Genomic DNA, 26,658 nt, shown 5'->3' with positions numbered 1-26,658 from the left:
AGAGAGTGCCTTCACATTTCCCAGCATCCAGGACAAATGATTGAGTCTGATTTGGTAATCCATCCAATTCAAGGTTGTTTGAATGGACACACCATGGCAAAGGGGGTCACAGCATGGGAGAATGATTAACTGAACCTACCTGCCTTGTTTGTTTGATGCCGCCTCACTCCAGTGCGAGTCAATAAAACTTTGTGCGCTGACACACAGAACTTCCAGCACCCACCAGCTGGGCCAAAATGAGGATTAGCAAAGCTGCCTTTCTCTTTCTTTTCTTGCTCAGCTCAGGTAAGAGTCCTTTGCTTTCTGCTTGCCTGGGTGAGATGGGGGCCAAATGCTTGCAAGTTCTACTTGGTGAAGATAGATCCCCAAGTGTCGCCGCTTACCTGGATTTGGGGCTTGCTGGCCAGCAAGAGTTGCTGGCCATGAAAGCGAGAGCTGTGGTTGATCCAGTGTCATGTTCATTAGAGACACCAGACAAGCAACAGTCTTGGTGTCTGTGTGGGGAGCTAATGGCTCCCTGCAATCATGCCTCATGGCCAGAAATGGAGGCACCCTTGGAAAGAAGCCTCAAAGACATGACTGTCTCTGTTTCAGCAGCCTTTTATCCTAGGGTTGTTTCTTTTCTCTGTTATTGTCAAGTTCTGTGATCCTTATTTTGATTGTTTTAAAAGTTCTAAATGCTTCGTGAAAAACAAAATCATAAAAGAAAGAAAAATTGTTTTACATACTAGAGTTTTAGTCTTTTTCATAGCCACAATCTTGACAGGAAATTTTTCACTCCATGTGATAGGGAGGCCAAAATCTGGTCAGCATTAGTTTCTGTGGTATTTTTATTGCTGCAAGACTGTTTTGGTGGAAGATAGTACAAAATGGAGTCCCCATCCCTGGAGGTGTTTAAAAACCATGTAGATTTGGTGTTGAGCAATATGGTTTAGGGACCCTGACAGTGCAGGGTGAATGGTTGGACTCGATTATCTCGAAGATCTCTTCCAACCAGACAATTCTATGATTCTGAAAATAATTTGTAATACACAAGAACTGAGTAAGGCTCTTGACATATACCTTTTTGGGTTTAGTAGACTGTAACTCTTACAGAAATTTTGAATAAATATTCTCTGTCCTTAAACTTCAATGAACTATGGGATTCAGGTGGCAGATCTTCTTTCAGGCCTTCTGTGTAACTACACGGCCTGTTGTGTTTGTAGTTAAAAATATAGTTATGAGTGTGTCAAATAAAAAAACACAATAAAATACACAAGTATTTTACATATGTAGTTTTAAAATATGAAAAAGATAACAGAAAAATGTATGGGTAGATTTTAGCTAGAAACATTAAAGACATGACCCAGCATAAAAATTCTAGATATTTATTTAATGTTAAGAATTATTGTGTTAATTTAAATTCTAGTTTCTAAGCTTTGTTTTTGCAGAAGGACAGCCTCATTCGAATCAAATACACTTCTCAAATGTGTAAGAATTTTATATGGAGGAGGAAAAGATAGGATTTTCACTTTTGTCTGCAGTACTTGGCTATCATTTGCAAATCCTTTATCAAATGGTGGTAAATATTTGCATTTCTGAATAAGGAAATAATGTGTATTTCTAACACTGAAAAATTCCATAGACACGGGGAAAATGGTAGCAAGAAAGCTCACTGCATTTTTATTCAGCTTTCACATATTTTCTTTTTTTTTTAAAGTATTATGCCCTGCTACGTATTTATAAGAGAAAAGGGGGAAAAATATTTTTGTGACTCAAAACAATTATGATCCTGTCAATATTTTAAAAATCAAATGCTGTAATTATAATGACAATGTCATTTTTGTTTTGAAATAAGTAGTGGAATCAGTGATTCCTGTGCTTGTCACATGAAATTCTATTGTATCCTTTTTCATTTTATCTTTTTTTTTTTTTTTTTTTTTTTTTAGCAACTGTGCTTTTCTTTCATGCATATGTTAAACTGTCAACCCTTAGGGCCAAATTCTTCCCTAGTCTACATGCAGGAAAAAACCTCCAGTAACTTCTCTGGGTTTGCAGTGATACAAGAGGAACTATAATTTGGCTTTTGTGCCTATTTTATCAGTTCCGTCTTGCAGGTGCAAAATGATCTTGAAGAAAACACTCAACTGCAGGCTGAGATAGCACTCAGATGAAGGAATTTAACTGTACCAGGAGGCATGTGAGCCTGCTTCAAGCTACAAAAGAGTGTTACTCAGGAAAGAGGAGTATTTGCCTTCCTCAGCTTGAAAGTCGTTTCACTGAACATTCCTGTGGATTCCCCCAGTCACAGGCTGTTGGTCCAAGTGGGACGAGGCTGCTCTTTGTCTCTCTACCTGGCACTGGGCTACTGCCGAGAAAGAGAAGGCTCAGAAAAAGATGAAGAAAGAAGAAGTCCCTCTCATCAGCATGGCTGTCGCTCAGGAGGGGGAAGGGTGGAAGCCAGGGTCTGATTCATGCCAGCACATTCATACCATACGTAATTCAGCACTTGCATAAAGCAAGGCACAGAAAAAAAAGAAAAGGGGCACAGGGCAGGACTGAGATGTGTTGCAAAGACCATGGGCCGGCTGCCTGTTTGGGGTTGAAACCATGCAGAACGGGTAACTCCCAGAGCTAAACATTTGTCAGTGGAGTCATATGCTCATCTGATAAACAAACTGTAAAAATCACAGGACTCATGCAATGCCATGACCCTGCAGCTGGAAGTGACAAAAGTCACAGTTTTGTGAGCTATGGCTAAGCAATCAGAGGTTGCATAGCTGTGACAGAAAAACAAAATACTAAATGGCAAAGTCCCTTACAAGAATGATTGTACTTGAACATTTTTGGAGTTTACCACTAAACATAGCTTTACTTTTAACATCCTATATATTTCACATGCTACTGTAGCTCAGAGGCTGTTAGGTGAATTTATTTAGCAGTTTAATGTCTTGTATTAATTCACTGCAATGGAGGGCAACATCTGCTACCTTGATTATTAAGTTCAATACAGAGTTATTAGAAAAATGAACTGAACATGAGCACGGTAACAATCCCAGTGACTGAGGATAGCTTGTTTCTTGCTTGAATAAGAGCATTTGAAAAGACGCAGCTACAGGGCGGCTGATAAAACTGAAGTGGGTAGGTATCAGCAACAGACAATCATTGTTTCACATTCTTCTTGAGTTCCATTTCTCCACTTTCTCCAAAGTATGGGTGACCACTATTTTCTTTCTGAAACATCTCACTTTTTTTCACTGCTGGAGTCATCTTCTCTGTTCCTGTCACTTTATACCTTAGGCTTGTATTACTTGTTATGACTTTCAAAGCACTGCTCAAGCCACTTCTCTGTCCTGCCTTACATAGGGTTTTCAGTGACACTACCCTTTGCCATGCTAGGAAGGCAAGATTTACCCATATTTTGTCACCATTAACCCAATTATTCACAAAGTAAATGATGATGCTACTTAACTAGGTGACAAGGAATTTAACATGAAAGTTCGAAATAAAATTACATCAGTATTCACATTTTTACCTCTTTCTCTCTTTCTCTTTTTAGTGCAAGGAAACATATTAGACAACTATGTGAGAACAGAGGGAGCTTGGCTACTCAACCCAAAGAAGCAAATTTATAGGACAAATAGTAAAGAAGAATGTGCGGAGCAATGTGAAGCTGAAAATAAATTTACTTGCAGGTAATTTTCACTGGTTCTCATACATATTTCATTGCAGATGATGGAGCAATCTGCCCTATTTATCAGAAGTCTGAACTTTTGAGGGATTTCTTAGGAGTGTTTGTCTGAGGTTTGCTGGAAAAACAAAAGATGTGTAGAAACAGTATGCCTGGGATATATGGATGAAGAGCAATAATAGAGAAATTAAGAAAATTATGTCGAATTTTTATTGGAAAATACTATGATATCTTGATACATAGCTTAGCATGCTGAAAACCAACTTGACATGGTTTTATCATGACTCTTGCACTCTGTTTGTAAAAAAGAGTCATAATTAATTGCTTCGAAATTTAGATCAGCAATAATGTCATTGCTTATGTTTATTGTGTTACCTATTATCTTGCTGATACAGTATTATTCTGAATTTTACTAGAATTTGAACTTATGTAACTCCTATTTGCTTTGAGAAAGAGAAGACCATCTTAATGATCTTAAACCCTACTTTCAGCCAAGCCCTCTCTCTGCACTTGCCTTCAACCAGGCCCAAGGGACTAGAAAGCATGAAAGATGTTGACCAGTCTATACCACTGGCCTTTGCTCAGGCTCCTGCCTCAGGGGAGCCTATTGCTTTGAACCTGAGGCTTCTGAGCCTCCTATGCCAAAGCCTCAGCCCATGGAGCTTGAGCAGTACAGCAGGAAACTGGAGTAATGAGGAGAGATACTCATTATCATGAGGGGAGGTTGTCCTCGTATATGAGGCAGGGAGGTTTTCTCTTCTAATCTTCATGAGTTCTTGACCTACCACTTCTGCAGCACACCTTTTTGGACTCAGCAGACTGACCATCTGCAGGGCTATTTCCAGCACTTGGGTCTCCATCAGGCTTTTATTCAAGGCAGGGATACCCTGGTGCTGACTTTTTAGATGTGTTTTATAACTTCGTGTTTTAAATAAAAAGGGAACATGAGATTTATTTTGAAGAGGTGTAACCCTGAAGGTTGACAGGGGTTTGCTGACTGGGCATGTGAGGTACCATCCATTTCCTTTGATCTTATTCCCATCTCTGAAAACCACACAGGGAGGGAAGAGCTTCAGCAGTACTTGTTTCAAGAGGGTAGAGAGGAAGGCAGAGAGGACAAGCCTATATATTCATATTATATATTTGCAGTTTGCAGATGATTACTGTTCTCTTTTGAGGCATATTCTGATAAAATGTCATTCCTTAGCCTCTGCCTCAGGTCTGAGCCTACCATCACCTGACACCAGAATAACATCAGGGTTTTTTTGTCCTTGCTTCCCTAATCAAATGTGTGAGATCTATTACAATCAGTAAAGAACAGATGCTATCTGGAAAGAAAGGATCTGAGGGAAGAAAGGTAACTTAGGCAGAGCTTTAGGACCAAGCCAGCATCGCCATTGTTATCCCACCGTAGCAGTGAGTTGGACCACGTTCATTCACTATATCCCTCCTTGTAAATTTAACGTTACTGAGAGCTGGACTCGGATTGGGAGTGGGGATAGTCCTCAGTGTAGTTTTGACCCAGGGCAACCAGCACTCCCCAGACAATGCACAGACACCTTTCCCAGCAGGGAGTCCAGGTGTGATCCCTCTCCTTTGGCGAGAGACTGTGCGAATTTACAAGTACAGACATGCCAGGATGATGCCAGTTGGTATTAGGGCTACAGAATGGGCTTTGTCAGTATTTACATTCCTGGTATAGACCTACCCACTGACTGCCATGTTGCTCTTGCTCTTTTTTTGTTTCAGAAAAGCTAGCTGTAGAAATTACTTAGCCTGTCAGGAGTTTTCCTTAGACACTATTGTAAAAGTTACACCAGCTGCTCCAGTTTTGCAGAATTATGGACTAGGTACTTGCTGAGAAGACAAATGTCTGTGTTTTCCAAAGTGCTTACATTGCTTCATGTACGATGACTCAGAACAGTTATCACAAGGTAATTTAAGGTCTTGGCTTGTTGTGTTTTACCTGTTCTTCGGTAACTGCTGAATACTGTAGAATGTCTGGCTTCTTAGAATGACTGACTACTAATTTTTTTGAAATAAGGTCATGGTCCCTTGGGCGTATATCCTCTTCAGCGTGCTCTCTGAAGTCTCTGGCATGTTATAAACCTTCTTTTTTACCCCTTGTCACAATTTGTTCATGTAGTTCCCTGTCAACCTAAGTTTGGTATGAAGACTTAAGAGTCAGTCACCACTGAAAATGAGAGCTGCGATACTCAGTGATTTATGAAACTCAATCTTAAATATCACTGAAATGCAGTGCTTGCTAAAATTATAACTGAATACTAGAAAAGGTGTTTAGGAAAATAATGCATACATTCAACTATAGTTTCTTATGTTGCTCTCTCTTCTTACTTTCAACAGGGCCTTCTTATTCACCAGTAAAGACCAGCAGTGTTTAACACTGGCTGAGAACACCAAAACAGCAATGATATTCAGAAGAACAGATGCAGTTCTTTATGAAAAAAGAAGTATGTTTATGTCTATGTCTATTTTATATTATTTCACTGAGATATGTGTTCCAGCAGGACTCACATAACGCTATTGTATATGGGGACTAAGTCTTCAACAGATCAGATGAATTGGGTAGGTCAGTCCTCACCTAACACTGGGGTTTTGCCATGTTGCTTGTATAACAGTGCTACCAATTTTTTTTCCTAGATCAGTGCTCCAGCATCTTTCCTGCTCCCTAAATCCTAGGATGCACAAGGCAAAAAGAACCCTGTCTCTTGGGGAATGCAGAAGGTGCTGGGAGTAATGGAGGTGCTTAAGGTCCCTTCTCTCCTCTCCTTTTAAACCAGCCAAAAACCATCTTCTCTGTCTCTGCTGAGGGTACTAGAAAGAGCTACTTTTGCGGACGATGGTGTCTATGATAGATTTTTACCCACTGGGAAACTGGTGAAAACTACCACATAATTTCATTTGTATCACTAAAGAAAATTCACAGTTTATTGGTTGAGACTCAAATCAACTTTCTTTTAGTTGCACGTGTTGGCAGAAATATTAGAGTTTTAACTATGCTTCAGATAAAAATTACCTATTTTTATAGAATTTCTATATCATTATATGATGTTTATACTCTTCAGTTAATGCATTTGGAGAAACTTTTATCCTAATCTATAAATTTATGATACAATTTATTGTTGTGGTGAACTTTTGTGTTCTCTGTACATTTTATTTCTGATCAGTTTTGTCATAGATGGGGATTATGTGACTTAAGAGTATTTGATCTCCTATTCTTTCTGAAAATAGAAAGTCTGTCTCTGAGAAATGGCAACTACACATTTTTATCATCTCTTGTAAAAATCTATCACCTTATGACAGATGCAGACAAACGATTGGGGTTTAAGACTATTTTTGAATTACGTAATCAAACACGGTGCTCTTGCTACATAGGGAAGAAGAAATGTGCTTGATTTTTAATGTAACATAAGTTTTATTATGCTGTTCTCTGACTTTAGCAAAACATGAAAGAGAAAAGATCTCCATTCTGATCATTCAGACATGTAAGATAATGTGGTAAACTTTGAATAGAATTACTACTGTTTTGTGTTAAATGACCTCGTGAACATTGCCTCTCACCATTTGCTGATTTGTAATGTTTTAAAAAACATTAATGCCTTTGAGAATATTCAGAAATTGGAAACTATAGTATCTACCAAGAAGTTGGTCTCTTTCAACAAAATAAGATGCGTGAAGAGGAAAAATGAATCAGGTTTTCAGCTGCTGCAAATCATACTGTGGTGTCAGTAGACTGATTTCTAACCAAAAGTCAAGAATCACAATAACTAGACTGTAAATACCAATGACATCCAGAAAGCTGCATCCTCACTCCTCTGTTGGCCTGCAAAGACTTGGAGGATAAGATAATGCTATGTGTATAGCACCTGCAGGAAGATTTTACATAGTAGTCCAATAGATTTAGATGAATTGCAGCTGAGCATCCGAATGAGAGTTTGTTCAGACATTGTGGATACAAGGAAAATAATTTTTCACAGGGAGAATGGGTACACACTGGACCACATTGACCAGAAAGGCTGTGGAGCCTTCGCTCTTGCAGATATCGACTGGACAAAGCTCTGAGTGGCCTCATTCAGCTCAGAAGCTGGCCATGATTTTTATGGGAGGTTGGACCAAAGACCACTGAGGATCCTTTTCAGCCTAATATTTTCTGAAACCTACAAGCTGCTGCCTTTTTTGTGTATTGTATATAACTGATAGGTAATTTAATGTTTCCAGCATAAGATATTTTTATTATATCCAGAAGCTAGTGGAATTTCCCTGAATAGTGATTAAGTAATGCTAACAAATCTGCAGTTCCTATTGTACAAGGAAAACTGAATGGATCAATTGGCAAGTAAAACATTTTAAAGACTGAACAAACAACTTACATGTAAATAATCCATGCTAATTTTGCTTCAGTACTGTGATCAGGAGCTAGACTGTGATTCTGCTTTATTTTTGAGATGTCCCTTGAATTCACTGTGGTTAGAACCTGAATGAAAGTCCTGCACTATTCAGTGAGGATTTGTTACGGCAACCTTTGAAGCCTTCTGAGGTCACAGGCACGATTTTTTTTTATTGAAAAACGGAACTTCATCAGTAAAAGTGTGAAAAACTGTATTTTTACACAACTGAAATGTCCAAAAATTGTACATCTACCTACAGAGAACAAAAGATGGACCTAGATGTCATGAATATGCAACCTATTTAGTATGTGTCAGATGGTTTCTCTGTTACTCATCTCTTTATTTGCAGAGGTTCTCAAATAATTATGTGTCCTTCTAATGATAACATCAATTTACTCTGTTGTTACAGAACAGAAGTGGAAATGTAGCTTTTACCTCAGCAGATCACATCACTGTCTCCATCACCCACCGCTATCTTAATACTTCTAGGAAATTCCTTTCACATGCCCAGATGCTTTTGCAATACTATTGCTGAAGCCAACATTATTTTTTTTCAGTTGAAATAATTACTTAATGAGACCCAATTGCTCTTTATCATTGCATTCAAAGAAAAGGATTACAATTGTTATAAAATTCACAGTTTTAATTTTTTTTTCTATGCCATTATAAAAGCGAAAGTTAACCTTCTCTGGTTTATAGAAAAAGTAATAAAATTAAAGCCAGCTTTTGGGAATTGTTATCCACATATCTGTTTGTAAATAGTTAACCCAAGGGACGTGGGTTGAGTTTGGGGATCAAAGTTAGTTATTTGTCATCAGACAGAAAAAAACCTAAAGGTTATATAAAAGGTCAAAAGTTTATGCAAACAAAGAGTCACCACTTGACTAATTCAGTGTTCAGTTATTGAGGGTTTTAATGTTAATTTTTTGCAAAATTGTTTGAAAGAGCCAAATGGCTTCCAGCTAAGTTTCTAGAATAAACTTGCCTGTATATACACATTGAAATAAAGATGTGCCTAAAGGTACTTCTATAAACCCAGATCTAAACTACCTATCAGCCCACAGAAGAGCTACACTTTATTTCAGATTCAAATATTAGTTCTTTTCACTTTTGACAAGACAGATCTGTATAAAATTGCATGATGTCTCCAGATCTACATTAATCTTCTGCTCATATGTCAGCTTTGGTATAACTTTGATGCTGAGAAAAGCTGATGCTAAACTGCTTCTTCACAAGTGTCTGATTTGGACATTGAGATAAGCCAGGTCACAACCTAAAAGACAGATTGCTTCATTGCAGCTAGAAAGGAGCAACTGTCTGATGAAATATGCCCTGTGCACAGAGAAATGTTACATGAGTTTCCTGCTTAGTTTTCCAAGCCAGAGGACATGCTGCCTGACAGCGACTGTCACTCACTACACAGTAGATAGAGAAGCTCTGAGGGAACCTGCCAAGATCCGAGTTCCTTCAGTCATGCCTGGGCAGAGCCACCCCTTGGAAGCCTCCTCTCCTCTGGTAGTCACCAGATCTTTGCTGGGAAGGCTGATTGTTCAGTCCTCCTAGGAAAATCTTAAAGGCTGCAATGAGGTTATGGTTGCTCCCTCCTCTTGAGAAAAAAATAACAACATTGAGCTTTCAGTTCTCCTTTAATTTAATGATTAATAATTTAAAACAATTAAATGTTTTCAAGGTTACTGATACAAACCCCAGGCTTATTCAGCATTAAAATTCCCCTTGACTTATATAAAGACAGGATTGCATTGCTAATTCTTTCATTCCTTTTTTTTTTCATGAAGGTGTTATAAAGTTCTAAAATCTAAGAGTACAAAAGCGTATGTAATATGCACCTTCAACCAACTATCCATTTTATCTTGTACAACAAAGAGTCACTGTTTTAGCATATTATGAACTAATTAAATCTAATTCATGACATGGTGACCTTTAATGAAACAATGTCATCTGTATTTATATGAACTTAAAAAAAATGTTTATTTAAACCAGTAAAATGCTATGTGTATGCATCTGTGACTCTGTCCTGTTATCTTCTTCAGCTGAATTCAGGTGGTTCTCTTTTAAGGTTTGATTTTAATTACTGCACATAATTATAATAACATCACAGGAGGCAGTTAAAAGAGAATGTGTTTCTATTTTGTCATAGGGCATATTTAAATGTTAAAAGCATATTTTATTATTTAAATCTACTACAATATATTTTCAAAAGAACCCGGTTGTGTTACGCTTATTTCTCTGGAATTCAGGTTTGGAAATTTTTGGCTTTCACATAAATTTTTCAATGCTAATTAATCCAACTTAGATATCAGAGAACTAGTAGATTTTTTACAATGAGAGCTATCTATTTTTTGATGGCATAAGAAAGTAAAACTATAACCAAATGTATTTAAATGTGTTAGTATGAAAATGGATTTTGAATACCCTAAAATCGAATGGACATGTCATGATATTGATTAATTAAGCACATATTATTTCAGTTTATCTTCTAGAATGCAAGGAGGGAAAAGGGGTGAACTACAGAGGAACAGAAGCCAAAACTCAGAAAGGTGTACCGTGCCAGAAGTGGGCTGATAATGTCCCCCATAAACCAAAGTAAGGCCTTTTTGTATATGTTCATACGTTTTTCTGAAATTTTGCTAAGCCAATTGTATGTGCTAGGTACTGTTATAAACAATTTGTTTGGTGTTCAAAGCCTTCTTATAAAATATCTCTCTACACTTATCTAGAATGATATAATTCTCTAATCTGAGTTTTAACTCAGAGACCTGCAATTAGGGCTACATGATCCACAGGGACATCGTCAGTCTTGGCAGTTGCATTTAAGTTTTGTTGTCCTTGCGTGAGAAAACACTTGACAGGGAAGCACCTGGTTCTGCTGAAATAAGAATTTTCCGTTAATTTCACCAGGGCAGGAACTTCTCTTGACTAAAGGTATAACACGTGGCAGATGAGATAGAGGTACATCGTTTTATCAGTGAATCCATAGACAATTAACAGGGCAGTATTTCTTGTATTCAATGAAAAACACCAAACTGTGTTTATTTAGTAACGTCCTATTGAGATGGCATAGCATTCAGGTTACAGAGAACTCTGGTGTCTCAACAAATCTTCTCATTGCGCCTCCCAGGGAACATGCCCCAGAGGAGACTTTTCTCTACACACTCAAAAGTACCTAGGCTGAGTAAAAATTACTGGAAATTGAACAGCTAGAGTAAATGACAGTGTTAAAGACATGACTGGTCTTAGAAGCACGGTATTTCCTGAAGTCTCTAGCTATGATACTTGTAACTCTTCAGCAATGGCACTCAGTAGCAATTGGGAGACATCTAATGAACATCGTCTACAAAATGGTCCTCAGATAAAGATTTCATTTTTAGTGCCCTTAGCTGAAAAATTGGACACTTTCCTTATTCTCTAATCTCATTTTAATTCTATTCCAGTTACACGCCTGAAAAATATCCCGATGCAGGACTGGAGGAAAACTATTGCAGAAATCCTGATAATGATGTGAAGGGACCCTGGTGTTACACAACAGATCCTGCTACCAGATTTGACTACTGTAACATCCCAGAGTGTGAAGGTCAGGATACATATATCGATTTCTTTTTCTTTTTGGAAGATGTGCTGAAGAATGTTATTCAGATACTTCTATTTTTAATTCAGTTTTTGTTCCAAACTTCAGTTTAGTTCAACCTGAAACTTTCCAAAGACATTTGTAACACCAACAAGGAAGATATCAAAAGATTCCCAAAACAGATAAATGAAGTCTTTTTTTCCTTAGATAAAAAATGGTATATGACTATATTCACATATCATAAACCTAGAATTGAACCAAATGACAGTTGCTAATGCAAAAGTCAATAAAATATGACAGCAGCAAGGCACAAGTTTTCAATTATAGCTTAGTAGTTTAGATTTAGCTCTTTTAAAAACTATAGCCTATAATGTTGGAGTTTTTTTAAATGGAATACTAGAAATGTAATCAACTAGTTGAAGTCTTCTTATTAAGAAAAATAAGCTTTTACTTTTCCAATAAAACACTATCCTTCAGCCTTATACTCTGATCAGGCTCTTGAGCTTCATGTGAGATGAGCATGAGTGTTTACGGACTAGTTCCTCAGAGACTTTCTGTCTCTCTTGTTCTCATTCTGCCTTGTTCCTACAGTGGAGTGCATGCACTGCAGTGGAGAAAACTACCAAGGAGTAGTTGCAACAACGATGTCTGGGCTTGAGTGCCAGCGATGGGACTACCAGAAACCTCACTCTCACGGATACCTCCCGGAAAAGTGAGTCAGACTCTGTGATGAGTTGTCTATTTTCAAGGATGGCCTGAAGACCACCCTACCCCAAGCAGGATAATTGCTACGGCCATTAGCGACATTTCTTCAAAAATCATTTTTCCTGTTCAGTTTTCCAGAGAAGGATCTGAAGATGAATTATTGCCGTAATCCTGATGGCGAACCTCGGCCCTGGTGTTTCACTACCAGCCCAACTAAACGCTGGGAATATTGCGACATTCCTCGTTGCAGTGAGTCTGACTTCTAGACTTCTAGACACAAAGACACCTAGACAGAAAGACATCTAGACAGCTTCCATTCAGAGTGGTGCAAGGAGCTAGAACAAATAGAAGAGGTCCCAAAGATAAAAGAAAGAATAAAAGACTGCTGACTTTTAACTCAAATAAAAAAAAAAAAAGCAACAACCTTATAATGAACCTCTGATAGCTCTTTTGAGGCTAGACATTTCTGTCAAAGGCATTTCTAATGGTTTTGCCTGGACACATCTCCCTTCCTTTACGTGCTTTTCCATCACCAGGCATTTCAGTAGTTCTGATGCTTCTTCTGATGTCCCTCTTTTGACACCAAACAGTTTCACTTTTCCTGAAAATCTTTTGGCTTTTGTTTTGCTCTTCCAATTCAATTATCCACCTTTTCAACTTCCTTTTCTCCTAAAGGCCTGTCCTTGCCACAATAATTTTCCTTGGGGCTTCTCAGTAGACCTCATCTTTGCTGTCTCTAACTCGCACCAGTTAGAGTACATCTCTTTTGTACTTGCATCTTTTTCTGTCACTGATGGGCCTGCTGCTTTCATCCCGCTTTCATCCCAAGTATTACCACTTGCTCACTTTCCAGCTTTGTTGTGATGGGGCTGAAAGCACTTGGTTGTGTTGTATCCTGGCTGCTGTAAAGGGAAAGATGCAAATGAACAAAATCTATAGACTGACTTCTGGCAGTCAGACTGCTTGTGGAGATGCTAAAATGGAAGAAAAGTTAAGATATTTTTAGATCTTTTCTCTACCTTTTGGACTTTCCAAACATTTTGATCTTTAAACCTTACCTGCAAAGAAAGCTAAAAAGCCTGATTGATTATAAAGCTCAAAGGGTTTTGGTTTTGTTTTTTAATATGTCTAGAAGGCACTGCTAAATTTCAGTTCCTTTTTCTGTAATAGCAACACCCCCACCAGCTCCTGCACCAGGGCGTCAGTGTCTATCAGGAAAAGGAGAAGACTATCGAGGCACAATATCTGTTACTGAATCAGGAAATACCTGTCAGCACTGGAGTTCTCAAACTCCTCACAGACATGCTCGCACTCCTGAAAACTATCCCTGCAAGTAAGTGAAACTTCTCCATTATTCAGTGTCCATGAGAAGTACCAAGGCACAGAATTACTTGATTTTTCTTCCACTATGTTGCAAAGTGCTTAGGTTATACCAGCATTCATCACCTCCTGGATTCCATCTTCTCTCTTTTTTTGCACATTTATTTTTATTCACTTCTTTGTTCTTGGACACTGGAGTCTCCTCTTCTGACTTTCAAGCTCAGCTGGATTGACTTTTTCCCTCTTCAGTTCATCCTTTTACTGAATGGTTGCTCCAGTGAAGCAATGTGTAGTAAGAAAGTTACAATTACAATATTTGCTTGGGATTAGATTCTTTCACTCTATGTTTCTGCTGTGCTGTTCTTGGCCCCAAAGTACTGCACGAAATACAATCTCTTAGTTCATTCATCAATCTATCGGGTGTCTGGTTTAGCACATCCAAAACACCAGTGCACTGCAGTTACTCATCTAGTAAATGGCATCTGTAAATAACAGCAGTTACCTACCAGTAAATACAAAGTAAACTAAGCAGCAAGGTACATTCCCCTGTTGCTCATAATCTTTACTAGCTTTCCATGAGAGGCTTTGCTTAGCCAAGTTTTCTGTTTCAGGGGCCTAGAGGAAAACTACTGTAGAAATCCTGATGGTGAGAAGATGCCATGGTGTTACACCACCAACAGAACAGCCCGGTGGGAATATTGCACCATCCCCTCCTGTGATGGGACAGAGCCAGAGGCCCCTGGTAAGAAGAACAGGAGACAACTGGAAGTGAAGGGTCGTCGTAGTTTATTTTGAAAAATCTTGTGTGACTCTGCTCAGTTGTACTATTGCTGTCACTCTCAGTGTTGCTATGTACCAGTTGAACTCCTGAGCCTGGTGTGGAGCCCAGGCTGTTATGTTTAGTCTGGTAGGTAAGTGCAGAAGGTTTCAAGTCACCTACTGACTCTGCTTAGGAAAAATTGCAGTAGCAGAGGTCTTTTCCTTTTGCCAAGTGGTGGTTCCCTTCACCTCTAAATTTTTAAATGCTCCATGGAAAAGTTAATTAGCGTTACATGCCAGCTCCTGAAAAATTCAATCCAAAGCAAAACTTAAGATAATTTAAGAGCACTGAACCAAGATTCCATAAAAAGCAATCAAAAGAAAATTATCCTTACACAAGGCAGGCTTGTTCTACACAGGCATCTGTGGCAAAGCCTCAGACATTTCCCTGCCCTGGAGATGTTTTGATCCGTATGTGAACTATTTGGATTGTTAGCTGAAATAAATCCCCGTGCATGACGGTAAAATTGATGTACAAGTGCTTTTAATCTAGCGTATCATGAAAGTTTTACAAACACATTTTGAAATCTTCCTTTTGATCTACAGTCTGAGAAGGATTCTGCTACAGAGAGTGTGCTGTGGTGGTCGGTGAAATACTCTGGCTTGCTGTTTTCTGTTGGCTTTCTATGTTCATGTATAAATATCAAAGTATTAAGATGCAAGGGACTGGTTTCTGTTATTCACTACAGCTGTTGATGTGCCTGAGCAGGCTCAAATTACTGAGGAGTGCTATCAAGGCAATGGTGTGACTTACCGTGGCACTGCTTCTTTCACTGTCACGGGAAAGAAATGTCAGGCCTGGAGCTCGATGTCACCGCACCGACACAATAAAACGGCAGACCAGTTCCCAAATGCGTATGTGTATTTCTCATTTCCTTGTTTCATTAGACAATGACCACTGACGAATTCGTTTTGATTTGCATCATCTTTATACGACAATGATTTTAAATCTGGGAAAGGAGTGTGCTTGATAAAAATAATCCCTTCCTGTGTTTCTTTTTTTAATGTCAAAACATTTTCTGTTATCCTCATCTTGAAACAAACCGCAGTTGTCACTATTATGCTTCAGACTAATTAACTGTGTGTTTCTACCTTGCTTCTAAAGGAATTGAGAGTTATCATAAATTTTCCCTTATGTTGAAATGAATTGTTTCTATACATGAGCTTATTCATAAGTTTAAGTCTTTGCTTCTTAGTCTGCAGTTCCTTAGAGCTTTGAAGAAGGGATGGTTTCTTTTCTTATTCCTAATATTTATTTATTTATTAAATATTACATATTATAATATAAATATTATAATATTATAATGTTAACTATTATATATTATTTTTAAATATTTATTTATTCCAAAATGCAAAAACCTATTTCTTCTTAAAAACTATTGCTGTATTTGAAAAGTAAGATGAATTATACCTTTAATATACATATGTGCATTTACCTATCTGGATTTGTAAACAGTATCCTACTATAAGCATTAATCAGTGAATAAGTATTTGGCATATTTAAGTATCCTACATATGTTTCTTTATTTCTTTATGCTGGAAGAAGGATTTCTGTCACACACTGTACATGATAAATGACACATGCTAACTCTGTAGCAGACTTGCTTTCTAAACTCTCCTTTTAACTTCTCATCAGAGCAGTGGCATGGATGGGAATATAATATGCTTACATTTGTAGGGACCTGAGGCAGAATTATTGCAGAAACCCAGACGCTGATAGCCGCCCATGGTGCTACACCACTGACCCCAGTGTGAGATGGGAGTACTGCAACCTGAAGAGGTGTGATGACAATCTGCCAGTGACTTTACCAAAACCTCCTCAGACAACAACGGAACCAAATCCTGGTGAGAATGCTTTCTGCTTCCCCAGAAATGCTCATAACCAGCAAGCTGAATTTTATGGACACATCAAGAATTTAATGAGGGTGAAATACAGGAATCTCTAGATAATTACAGAATTTATTATAAATACAAGAATCTCTAGATAATTACAGAATTTATTATAATACTGTACCCACTCTCTTCATTTTCTGAATTTTCTTGCAGATTTTTGTAGCAGAGTTTCTGTATTTGATCTTAGATTAATATCACATCTCTTACCTACTACATCTGACAATATTGGAAACACGAGGCAACAGATGGCTAGTAGTCTCCACACTACTGTGGAGGGCTGCTAGCAATGACAGCAAATGTAGTGCTGATGGCATTTTGCTGGCAAGTGTTCAAAAATAGTCTTTTCCTGTAGCATGCATTCACATTTCCAGGGCTCCGTTTCCCACCAGAGGACAGCTGGATTTTTAATTCAGTTCAGATGCAACTTTGTTATGCAGTAGATGGTTAGAGTGCTGCAGCTTTCTTTTTTTTTTTTTTTTTTGCTATGACATGTTCAGGTTAGAAGGATAATAATTGTAGCTAAACATGTATTACTGCTTTTTACCTACTGTAAAATGTGGCAGTGGACAAATATCAGTGTCCATAAGGAAAAGAACCTATGAGTGCATGCTCTTTGTGGTCTTGGCTTCTGGAGTCACGAGGGGTCAAATGAATCTAAGCTTCTTTGATTTATGACTTTTGTGATCTTGAAGAAAACATTTAAAATGCAAAGAAATTAAAATGTGATTGTTAGCCATCATTGACACTACACTGTTCTTTCCTTGTATACGTATTATGTAGGACGTGTAAGTCCTAGTAGTATTTCCTCAAATTTATTTCTGCTTCACTGCTACCAAGTATGGACGTGGCCCAGTAGCTCACAGCTAACAATTATTTCCTTTTCCTCTTTCTTCATAGATTGCATTAATGGTAATGGTAAAGATTATCGTGGCACAGTAGCAAAAACTGCAAGGGGCAGGACTTGTCAAGAGTGGAGTTCTCAGAAACCTCATAGCCATGACTATTTCACTCCTACGACTCATCCAAGAGCAGGCTTGAATAAAAATGTAAGCAGCTGTTGATTTAATACTTGCTGTCATTAAGCTTCACCTGTCTTCTTCATGGTCCCTCAGCAAGTATTGTGTGCCGGGTCTTTGTAAATTAATTTATTTTCCTCCGTTCAATTCAAGAACCTGATTGTTCTGATTCTTGTTGACATAAGCAGTCTGTACTTCTGTGGGACACACAGATGCCCAGAAGCTCTGTTGAATGCTTCTGCAGCACAGACAAGGGGCTTCAGATGGGCTTCAGCTACTCCTCACTGCTGAGAACTAACTGGAGTTGGTCTCTGGGCAGCACCTCTGCCACCTCTGCCAGAAAGAGCACCTGGGCTCATAGGTTGCAGTAGTAACAGTGACGGGTGATATGGCGAGGGATCCAACGTTCAGTGCAGGTTCCTTGAGATATGCAGCTGATGGATTTCAGCCCCCATCCTCTACTAATTCCCCCTCCAGCCCTCCAACTTCTACCGCAGTCCATCATACAAGGATATATATGCATCTGACCCATCCTGTAAGTTGTTCTCCGTCTCTAACCTTTATCTCCCTGGTCCTAACACATGTTCTCATCACTAGTTTTCTAGACTTGTAACATCCCATATACAATACTGGCCTGGATTGTGACAAGCTCTGTATGTGATATAAAGAGCTTGTTTGATATTGCCAGCTTGAACTATTTTTTCTCCAGGTACATGATTGTAGAGCTTATTTTAACCAATTCTCTGATGCCATTACATACTCTGTATTGAATTCCAGCTCAGATTGGGGAAACTCTCTCCAAAAAGCTGCCTGCCATAAAGTTCTGATTCTTGCATTTGGCAGGGACTCTTAGAGAAGGGAAGTAAATATTGTCTCCTTTTTCCTGAGACTTTGGATGTATTTCAGAGTAGGGAAAAGAACTAGAAAAATATCCGGTAGCATGCAATTGCGTGTGGTGTTTGTGCAGAGCAGAGATCAGTCAACATGGCCAGTAAGACCTAGAGAGTGATTCAGCTAACCAGGCACCCCATGTCTGGGTGGACACTGCACTCCTGCCCCTGGGACTCACAGTCATCACCAAGTTGTGCAAGAGCAGCTTACACATTACCCACTTGTCCTGAAGTCATGCAACCAGAGTGGGTGTGAAAAGACCTCAGGGCTGACCCTGCTGCTTCTCATAACTGCAGTGGAAGCAGGAGTAGACAGTTTAGTGCTTTGGAAAACCCCATCCTAGGTCAAAATCTCCTGCTTTTTGAGACCTCAGAGGTCCAAGCTTGCACTAGTGACGCTTACTGGCTGAAGACAGTTGAAAAGGTTTCATTTTTATCATCTTTTTCTAAACTCACAGAGGAAATATTGAAATGAAACACATTTTGACAAAAGGAATGGGAAATCACTTCTCAGTAAGAAAGTAAAAAAAAAATCCCCAATTTAATATTATTTCCTTTTGAAACATGTATTGGCAGGCTTTTTGTCCCCTGGTTAACAGATAATGTATTTATTCTTTGTTACAGTATTGCAGGAATCCTGATGGAGATGTGAATGGACCTTGGTGCTACACAACAGACCCAAGAAAAGCCTGGGAGTACTGTGACATTCCCAAGTGCCGTAATTATTCCTTTAAAGACTAGTGTCTCCTTTTCCTGTACCCTTTATGACAACTGGAGGACATTCAGTCATTAATCTGAAAGACTGATCTAAGACAGTGCAATAGCTTTAGATTGGAAATTGAGGTTGTGGGGAAGTGATGCTCAAAATCTGTATCTGAAATCTTAAGAATGATGTTTATTCCTTGGAAGCCCCAAACCCAGCACGAGATGTACTTGGAGACCTCTGAAGCTCATGGGGGTTTTGCCATGTGTTTCAAAATAAGGCTGTTCCTGCAGAAATTTCGCCAGATCCTGCCTGGTCACCCAGCACAATCGTGTGTGTGGCCAGGCTGAACATGGGATGCTCTTATCCCAGCACAATTTTTGCGCCTCCTGCTCATGTGGTTCTGGTTCTGTCCTGGACGTAAAACACATTTTCCCTCCTCTGATATTGTATCGTATCAAATGTCTGGAAAGTGCATCTGGCCCCAAATATTTAACCAAATTCCCTTGTCTTTGTTACTCATAATCAAGCTATTCAGTACTTTGAATGAGGTGGCGCAATGAAGGTTACAATGATAAAGTTTTACAACGTTTTGATTTCAAGTCCTTTCATGTCCATCAACAACAAAAGCTATACCAGGAAGAGAAGTAGCTCCCAATCAAAAGAGAGGAGGCTTTCTTGCTGGTTTATCCTCTCAGCTGCAAGCAGCAGAAAATGTGCTCTGATCAAAACCTCAAAATGGAGCAAACAGGAAAAAGAAAGACGTACTATAACATGCAAATACTGTAACTGTAAAAACACTACTGCATTGAAAGTGTTGGGCTGGGACTCTTACGAGGAAAAATGGCATTTTCACATAGTTATTGTATAAACTTTGAAGATAACAATTTATTTTTAAAATCAATATTTTTTTCGTTCAGTTGTTCCGCTAAAGAACAGAGAAAACATGGCTTTTGCCTTTAATTTCATTAGTTAGTTCCTTTTGCTGACAACAATTTCTAAATTCTCTGTTGATAAGAGTCAGTTTCACATGGCTAAATAAGAACTCCCCGTTTTTACTAACTCAGAGACATCTGAAGTATCAAAAGATCCTGAGATAAAAGCGGGCAAAATTTTGTTCCACAGAGAAAGCTATAGAATTTGACGTGCTGTACCACCAAGATTAGTATGAAAACAGCTACCAGTGCAGCTTTCGCATTGCTAGCATCTGTAAGAGTACATTTAAAGATGTTGGGAGAATTTATTTTTTCTTTCTCTCTGTTTCCTTTTTCTTCTGTTTTTTTTCCATCTGACTGTAAATCTATTAGTGTGTAATTTGGTGAACACTGACAAGTCTACGTGAAAAAAATTTGCCAGGCATTTTTAAGTGTTCCAGATGAAGGTAACCTAACAAAATATAGGTAGTGCACAGTATATAATTGCCTGCAGAGAATCAAAAGCTGAAGAAATAAATGTAACAGGTTCACCTTCTGGCTTTCTGAGTGCGTGGTGAATGTATAATAAATATGCTAAAGTTCCTTATAGACATTTTTTTCTTATTCTGTAGCTCCTGCTCAGTATGAGTGTGGAAAATCCAAGTTCAGACCAAAGTTGTGTGCTCAAAGGATTGTTGCTGGCTGTATTTCACATCCACACTCCTGGCCCTGGCAAATCAGTCTCCGGACAAAGTAAGGCCATTCCCCATTACATTAGACTTTACATTCAAGGAATCTTTGCCTCTCACAGGATGCTACAGTATGTGGTTGCAGCACTCTAAACTTGATTTTAGTTTAAAAACAGCTCAAGGCTGTACATTCAGCGTGCTATTCCTAAAGCAGGTCATTTAGTCAACTGAAAATGCTCTGTTTTGTGATGAATACCTATAGAATCAATACAACTCCCAATTTCAAAGCCACTTTTACTACAAGGCAGAATGAATTTAAATCTGTCACTATATCCTATGGTAGAATCGGTATCTTATGAGTAGAAGCAACAGTTTGAAGTATGGCTAGTACAGCTCTTGATCAGTCCTTCCATGTAAGTATTTGATCCTGCTGGGAAAGTTATTAGCAAAACTAGGAATCAAGGCCAGTTGCAGAGCTTCCTGACTATGGTCAGAGCTAGATAAAAGCCAAAACCTCCAACGAGATATACTTCACTGTACGTAAAGTTTTCCACTAACAGAAATACTGGTTAGGAACAAAGATCTAGGTGTTTTCATACAAAGCCTTATAAAAATATCCACACCATACTACTGTCATTGTATGAGATATTGTTCAAGGAAAGTAAAATGTTTGACTCTTAATGCAAATAATAAGGTCTTTAGTTTGTAAAGGTGTACATATTAGAAAGATTACGTGATGAACTGCAGTAGAATTAACTTCCCTACCTTAAACCAATGCCCTTTTCATGCCTTTCTGCTCTGTTACAGTTATGGCTTGCATTTCTGTGGTGGAACTCTGATAGACCCACAGTGGGTTCTTACTGCTGCTCACTGCTTAGAGAAGTAAGTATCTGTTATAGCCTCCACCAGCATTTTTTCACTCTAGCTAGAAAATCAGAGGAGAAACAAAATGGACCAAATAGTCAACCTGAGCTGGCTCTCAACTCAGCTTTCAAACAGTTGAGAATTGAGCCAAGTCTATTCATCACTTATTAAAGCAGAGTTGCGACTGAAGAAACAAAGAGCGACAGTGCTAACTTTTGCCAGCTTGATTTCATATGCCATAATAAGGTATTAAGAAATTAAGTTTACATCAAAGCTGGCTTTATTTTTCTGGCTTTGACAGAACAAGTTGCCCAATGAGATTATAAGTAGTCTACGTCCTGGGTGTGTGTTCGTCAGCTCACCATGTGCAATCATTTCCAATAGGTCCTCACGGCCATCTGCGTATAAAGTATACCTTGGATTACACACAGAAAGAGCATTAGAGGCATCAGTGCAAAAACGAGATGTCGAGAAATTGTTCAAGGAGCCACGCAGAGCAGACATTGCTCTGCTAAAACTAAGCAGGTACCCTTTCACCTGAAGCACTCCTTCATTCTGACGTGACAAGTTTGGTTTTTCTGTATTTTAACCAAACAGTGGTTGCTGCTGTTGCGGAAACGTGTTTCTACACACGCTCAGTTCAATCGGCAATTTAAGAATCTCTCTCTTCCTTTTCTGTAGAAGCTCCAGTGGAAACCAATGTGATTGAGCTGCAGGGCTTCAGAAAGGGAAAGGGCTACTTAGGAAGGGGAGGAGGGCTAGGGACAGTGACCCAGGCTGGCGATGCACTGGGTGACAGCTGCTGGGAGGTGAGGCAGTGGCAGCAGAGTAGAAGGAGGTAATGCCTAGAGGAGCTTTCACTCTGTGTTTCTGCCTATGTGCTTCTACCTTGATAAGGTAATGAGGATCAAAAGCTGCAATATTAGCATGATGTCACCCCATCTTTTTTCCATGCTGTGGTGGGGGATATTTCTTCTTCCAGCAGGTCTGTCCAGTGTGCAGGTAAATAGTATGCATGTTTGATGAAATACCCAGTATGACCCTTCTTGCATCTGTTTCCGTTCATCTGAAACTCTTGCCGACGCACTGTGCAATCAAAAGGAATATGTCCATACAGCTGCAAGCAGATGCGAACACCTAGTGCTTGTGCTTTGATTTCTGTGGCTGCAATGCAAGTCCAAAACTGACGCAGGGTCAGAGCAATTAATCTGGCTTGTTAATTGAGCCTAGTCTTATCTGTACCCAAAGGGAAGTCAGACTGACTTGGGCTCTGACTGTATATAAAATCTTTCTAGAAACCTGAAGGTGATATTAAGGATAAATGTGCTAATGATGGTTCCTTTATGAGCCTTTTTTTTTTTTTGTTTCTTTCAGCCCAGCAATCATCAATGATCATGTAATCCCAGTTTGTTTGCCAAAAGAGAATTCTGTGTTAGGAGGAAGAGAGGAATGCTATGTGACAGGCTGGGGGGAAACAAAAGGTGAGACAACATTAACGCATCAGAAAGCTCTGTGTTTGGAGATCTGTATATACTTGTACTCAAAGTGTATTTTCTCTGTGCATAAAACACCCCATGCGAGCTTGCATGCATCCCTATTTCATCAAAATTCGTCAGGTACCGCCATTCTTTCCACTGTATCCCTCTGATTTAGAGTCTCACGATTCACTCAGGGCCATGTAAAATGAAACCCCCTAAACCAATACTAAAAGAGGAGAATCAGACCTAAGGAGCTGCTAACTCTTATATCTCTGTCCACTCTGCTTTTCTCCAAACGAGGCTTTTACACAGTCAGTAGGAAAGTTTTTCTAGATTTAGGCTATTTCTGAATTACATGAGTGTGAGTTTTCTCATTCTTTGGAACGATTTTACACCCAACCAGCCTGGTTCAGATCTCACTCAAATATAAACATGATTTCCTTTTAAAACCTATTTTTTTTAAACCTTATTTTACTGCTTATCCATACCTCAATGTTTGTTTTGTGAAGACATTCTTTTATGTTTGTCGCTTATAGTGTTTTGGTTTTGTTTTTATTTTCAAAGGAACTGGTGGTGAAGGCCTCTTAAAAGAAACTGGTTTCCCTGTAATCGAGAACAAAATATGCAACCGCCCTGAATTTTTGAATGGTAGAGTCAAAAACCATGAGCTTTGTGCTGGGAATATTCATGGTGGCACAGACAGCTGCCAGGTAAGTAAGTCTGTGAGCATCAGAGTTGGTTGTAAGCACATTCAAATCAAATAGCACTTTGCTTTCTGAGATCTAGAGGCTCAGAATTAGCCTTGGCATGTTGCCACACCATGTGTCATACAAACCAAAAAATGCACATGGATTCTGCTCTTCCTTTGCTGCCTTAACTGTTGTGGGGCAGGTAATTTTTCAGATAAACCTGAACTACAGAGCTCATGGTAATACATGGGTGTCTGAGCCAAGTCTATGGAAGCCAGCTTAGAACGACTAATGGTCTGATTATTTTTCCCAGACCACTTTGCTTGCCTCGGCTATAGTACTAGCTTCAATATCCAAGCTAGCTCAGTCAACAGCCTGAGACACCTCAGTTAGCAGTCAAGGAACAGTGCAGTGGAGTCTGCCATGCAGGAATACCGAGGGCCAAGGGAACTACTAATTTCCAAGTGTCAGTGCCGGTGCCTGTGAAAATCACACCAGGTGAGGTAAAGTGCATGCTGGACTTCCCTTTTGCTGAAAAGGAAGAATATGATTGACAATAGCTCATCTCACAAGTGTGGTGTGAAGGCTTTCTCCAGAAGTCTAGGTTTTGAAATAAAGTTCTTCTGTTTCTTTAAATACATGAAAGGGCTTAGAAAAGCTTAACATACTGAATCAAGATGGAAACTTTCCTCCCTGAAAAGACAAGATGACTCTGCAAAGAAGTGGAAGAAGAGCCGGCTGCCTGCCCCAGCTGGTGGGTCAACGCCATTGCCAACAGAGCACAGCTACCTCATGCACAAGCACTGTGGCAGGCAAGCCGGCCATTCAAGGGTGTGCACTCGTGTTAAGACACATGGCTTGAATGCATGCATTCACTTGGTCTTGGGTCACCTACAAACAACAGGAAGCTGTGAAGAACTCAGAGAAGAGACTGAGGGAGAAAGCACAGTTTAATTCACTAAGGGCAACGAGATTCCTTCTCACCAAATCCCCTTACCTCAAAAATAAATGTAATACCTAGATGACGGGAAATGATGACTTTACAAAAGTGTTCAACAACAGGCGTAAAGAATTCTTCTCTGGCTAAAGCTCCAGTGTTTTCTTATAATTTGTGCAGCCCTCACATGTGAGAGGTGCTTCTGTTCCTGTGCCTCCTGTGAGAAGGCCACTCTTGCACATGAGGTTGTCTGTGAAGGAATCATCCTGTTCTTTCTCTGTTTAGGGGGACAGTGGAGGACCTCTAGTCTGTCTGGACCAAGATAAATTCATCCAACATGGAGTCACTTCTTGGGGCCTTGGCTGTGCCCAACCCATGAAGCCCGGAGTTTATGTTCGAGTTTCAAATTATATTCCTTGGATTAAGGGTATAATGGAAAACAACTGATCCTGAGTATGGACTACCCTTTCCTGGAAAGCAATATGCATATTAGAAATACAAGATTCCAAGAGCAATATTAAAGCTACAATCATTCATAAGAAAGTAAAATAAAAATGATCATCCATTTTAAATTGCTATAAATTAACAGTTATTGCCAAGAAACACAACTGACTGTGTGTTACCCTCTTTCTATATATTTTATGGTTTGCTATGTTTGACAATAGACTTACCCACTTCTGAAATACGTGTCAAAAATTGCAACCTCAACTGTAACTGGACATTTGCATTGCAATCTCATATTAGGCTCTACAATGACTTTTTCTTCTGAGATTGACTTTCCCAAGACGTTGTGCTTCCAACAAATGGAGAAAGGAGAATATTTCTCATTTTCTATGAATTGTCTGAGCCTCTTCCCAATTTAACGATACAAACAAAAGGACAATCTTGCTGTACATGTCTTATATGCATGTTAAGTTTTATTAGATATATCCGATAGCATTAAATATATGGGATGGAAAAAAAAAAGAAGCAAACACATTTGGTTTGTATTTTTGTATTTTTTATCGACATGGAAATCTGTGTGTCAGCAAAAGTACAAATGTTGCATCAAAGATATAAAACAGTGAATAAAAAATAGCCTCATCCTAAAGTTAGTCCATAGTGAAGACAGAGAAATAACTGTCAATCATCACAGCAAGCAATGACAATGCATTCAACGTATTATAAAATTTTGTTGTCCATGGTACCCATTTGTTTCACTGTATAACTTTATGTCAGTATATAACCATTACATGTACATTTTTCTTCTCTAAAAGAAAATGATGTCCACATGCCTGTGGTTATAGGAACTGAAAGCTTAGAAATGCTTTCCAGGAAAAGCTTGGTTCACATTTGCCAGTGTTAAACACTTGCTAACTATGAACCCCCACTCCCATCCTGCACCCCTTACATATCAGCCAGGGAGTGCCCCATAGGCACATGGAGATCCCCAGCTCTGCATAGCATCCTTCCTGCCTCCCTAGGATGTGCTGAGTGTACCTCAAGTAACACAGCTATTTCCTGGGCTGGGATTTGCCTAGCCCACTTTCTGCAGTGCAGAGGTCCACTCCCAGGCATGCCAAGCTGAGCGTCATTTAATTTTAATTACCTTTTTAATTTTTGTGTGCATATGCATACAAAAGAGATGGGTTGCATCCTAGGAGGTTTCTTTTTGTGTGCCACAGACTTAAGGGAGATAAAAGCTATAAAACAGTTAGGTGGCAGGGTGATTTTTAAGGCTTCTACACCTGGATTCTGACTCTGGGAGACACAATGATCCCAGGGCATTGCCTTCCTGAACAGGAACAGCTCTAACAAAATATTTCCCATCCATCTCTCTGGTTGTGAGTATTCACTGGGCACAAACATTCTGCTGCATATTTTCTGTATCTATTAGTTCAAATCATTAAGTCAGCCAAGAAACCTGCACACCAATTCCCAAACAACAGAAATTCCGTGTTGCGGCTTGGCCTTTGATTTACAACGCTTTTCAAATATGAACTCTTGCAGGCATGGTTAACACCTGGCTTGTAGGCAGACAAACCCACCCCTGCTGTCCTTGCCAAACCCATCAGAAATGCCTAGACACACCTCAGT

General features: G+C 39.1%; 1 protein-coding gene across 3 annotated transcripts; it reads left to right on the top strand.

The window, feature by feature from the left end:
- The first annotated feature begins 236 nt into the window (after positions 1-236).
- Positions 237-25,029, top strand: PLG (plasminogen). 3 transcript variants are annotated; one of them, XM_086626776.1, is made up of 20 exons: positions 237-285; positions 3,539-3,674; positions 6,035-6,141; positions 10,569-10,683; positions 11,532-11,686; positions 12,239-12,377; positions 12,501-12,619; positions 13,541-13,703; positions 14,302-14,418; positions 14,850-14,857; positions 15,199-15,364; positions 16,188-16,354; positions 17,300-17,448; positions 18,933-19,026; positions 20,558-20,678; positions 21,422-21,496; positions 21,863-22,003; positions 22,853-22,959; positions 23,521-23,666; positions 24,868-25,029. In XM_086626776.1, the coding sequence occupies exons 1-20, from the start codon at positions 237-239 to the stop codon at positions 25,027-25,029; spliced, it is 2,436 nt and encodes an 811-aa protein (XP_086482902.1). The 3 variants fall into 3 exon arrangements, with proteins under 3 accessions (XP_086482902.1, XP_086482894.1, XP_009980393.1); XM_086626768.1 differs by lacking the exon at positions 14,850-14,857 and adding an exon at positions 17,044-17,045 and having other exon boundaries at positions 237-291; positions 3,545-3,674; positions 11,532-11,689; ... (1 more) ...; positions 14,302-14,432; positions 17,266-17,448; XM_009982091.2 differs by lacking the exon at positions 14,850-14,857 and having other exon boundaries at positions 11,532-11,671; positions 12,257-12,377; positions 14,302-14,432.
- The last annotated feature ends 1,629 nt before the right edge of the window (positions 25,030-26,658 follow it).

The sequence above is a fragment of the Tauraco erythrolophus genome, chromosome 2 (genome assembly GCF_009769465.1).
Source record: "Tauraco erythrolophus isolate bTauEry1 chromosome 2, bTauEry1.pri, whole genome shotgun sequence".
In the NCBI taxonomy this organism is placed as follows: Eukaryota; Metazoa; Chordata; class Aves; order Musophagiformes; family Musophagidae; genus Tauraco; species Tauraco erythrolophus.
Note: the sequence above shows the minus strand (reverse complement) of the source record. Positions and strands in the feature narration are given on the sequence as shown.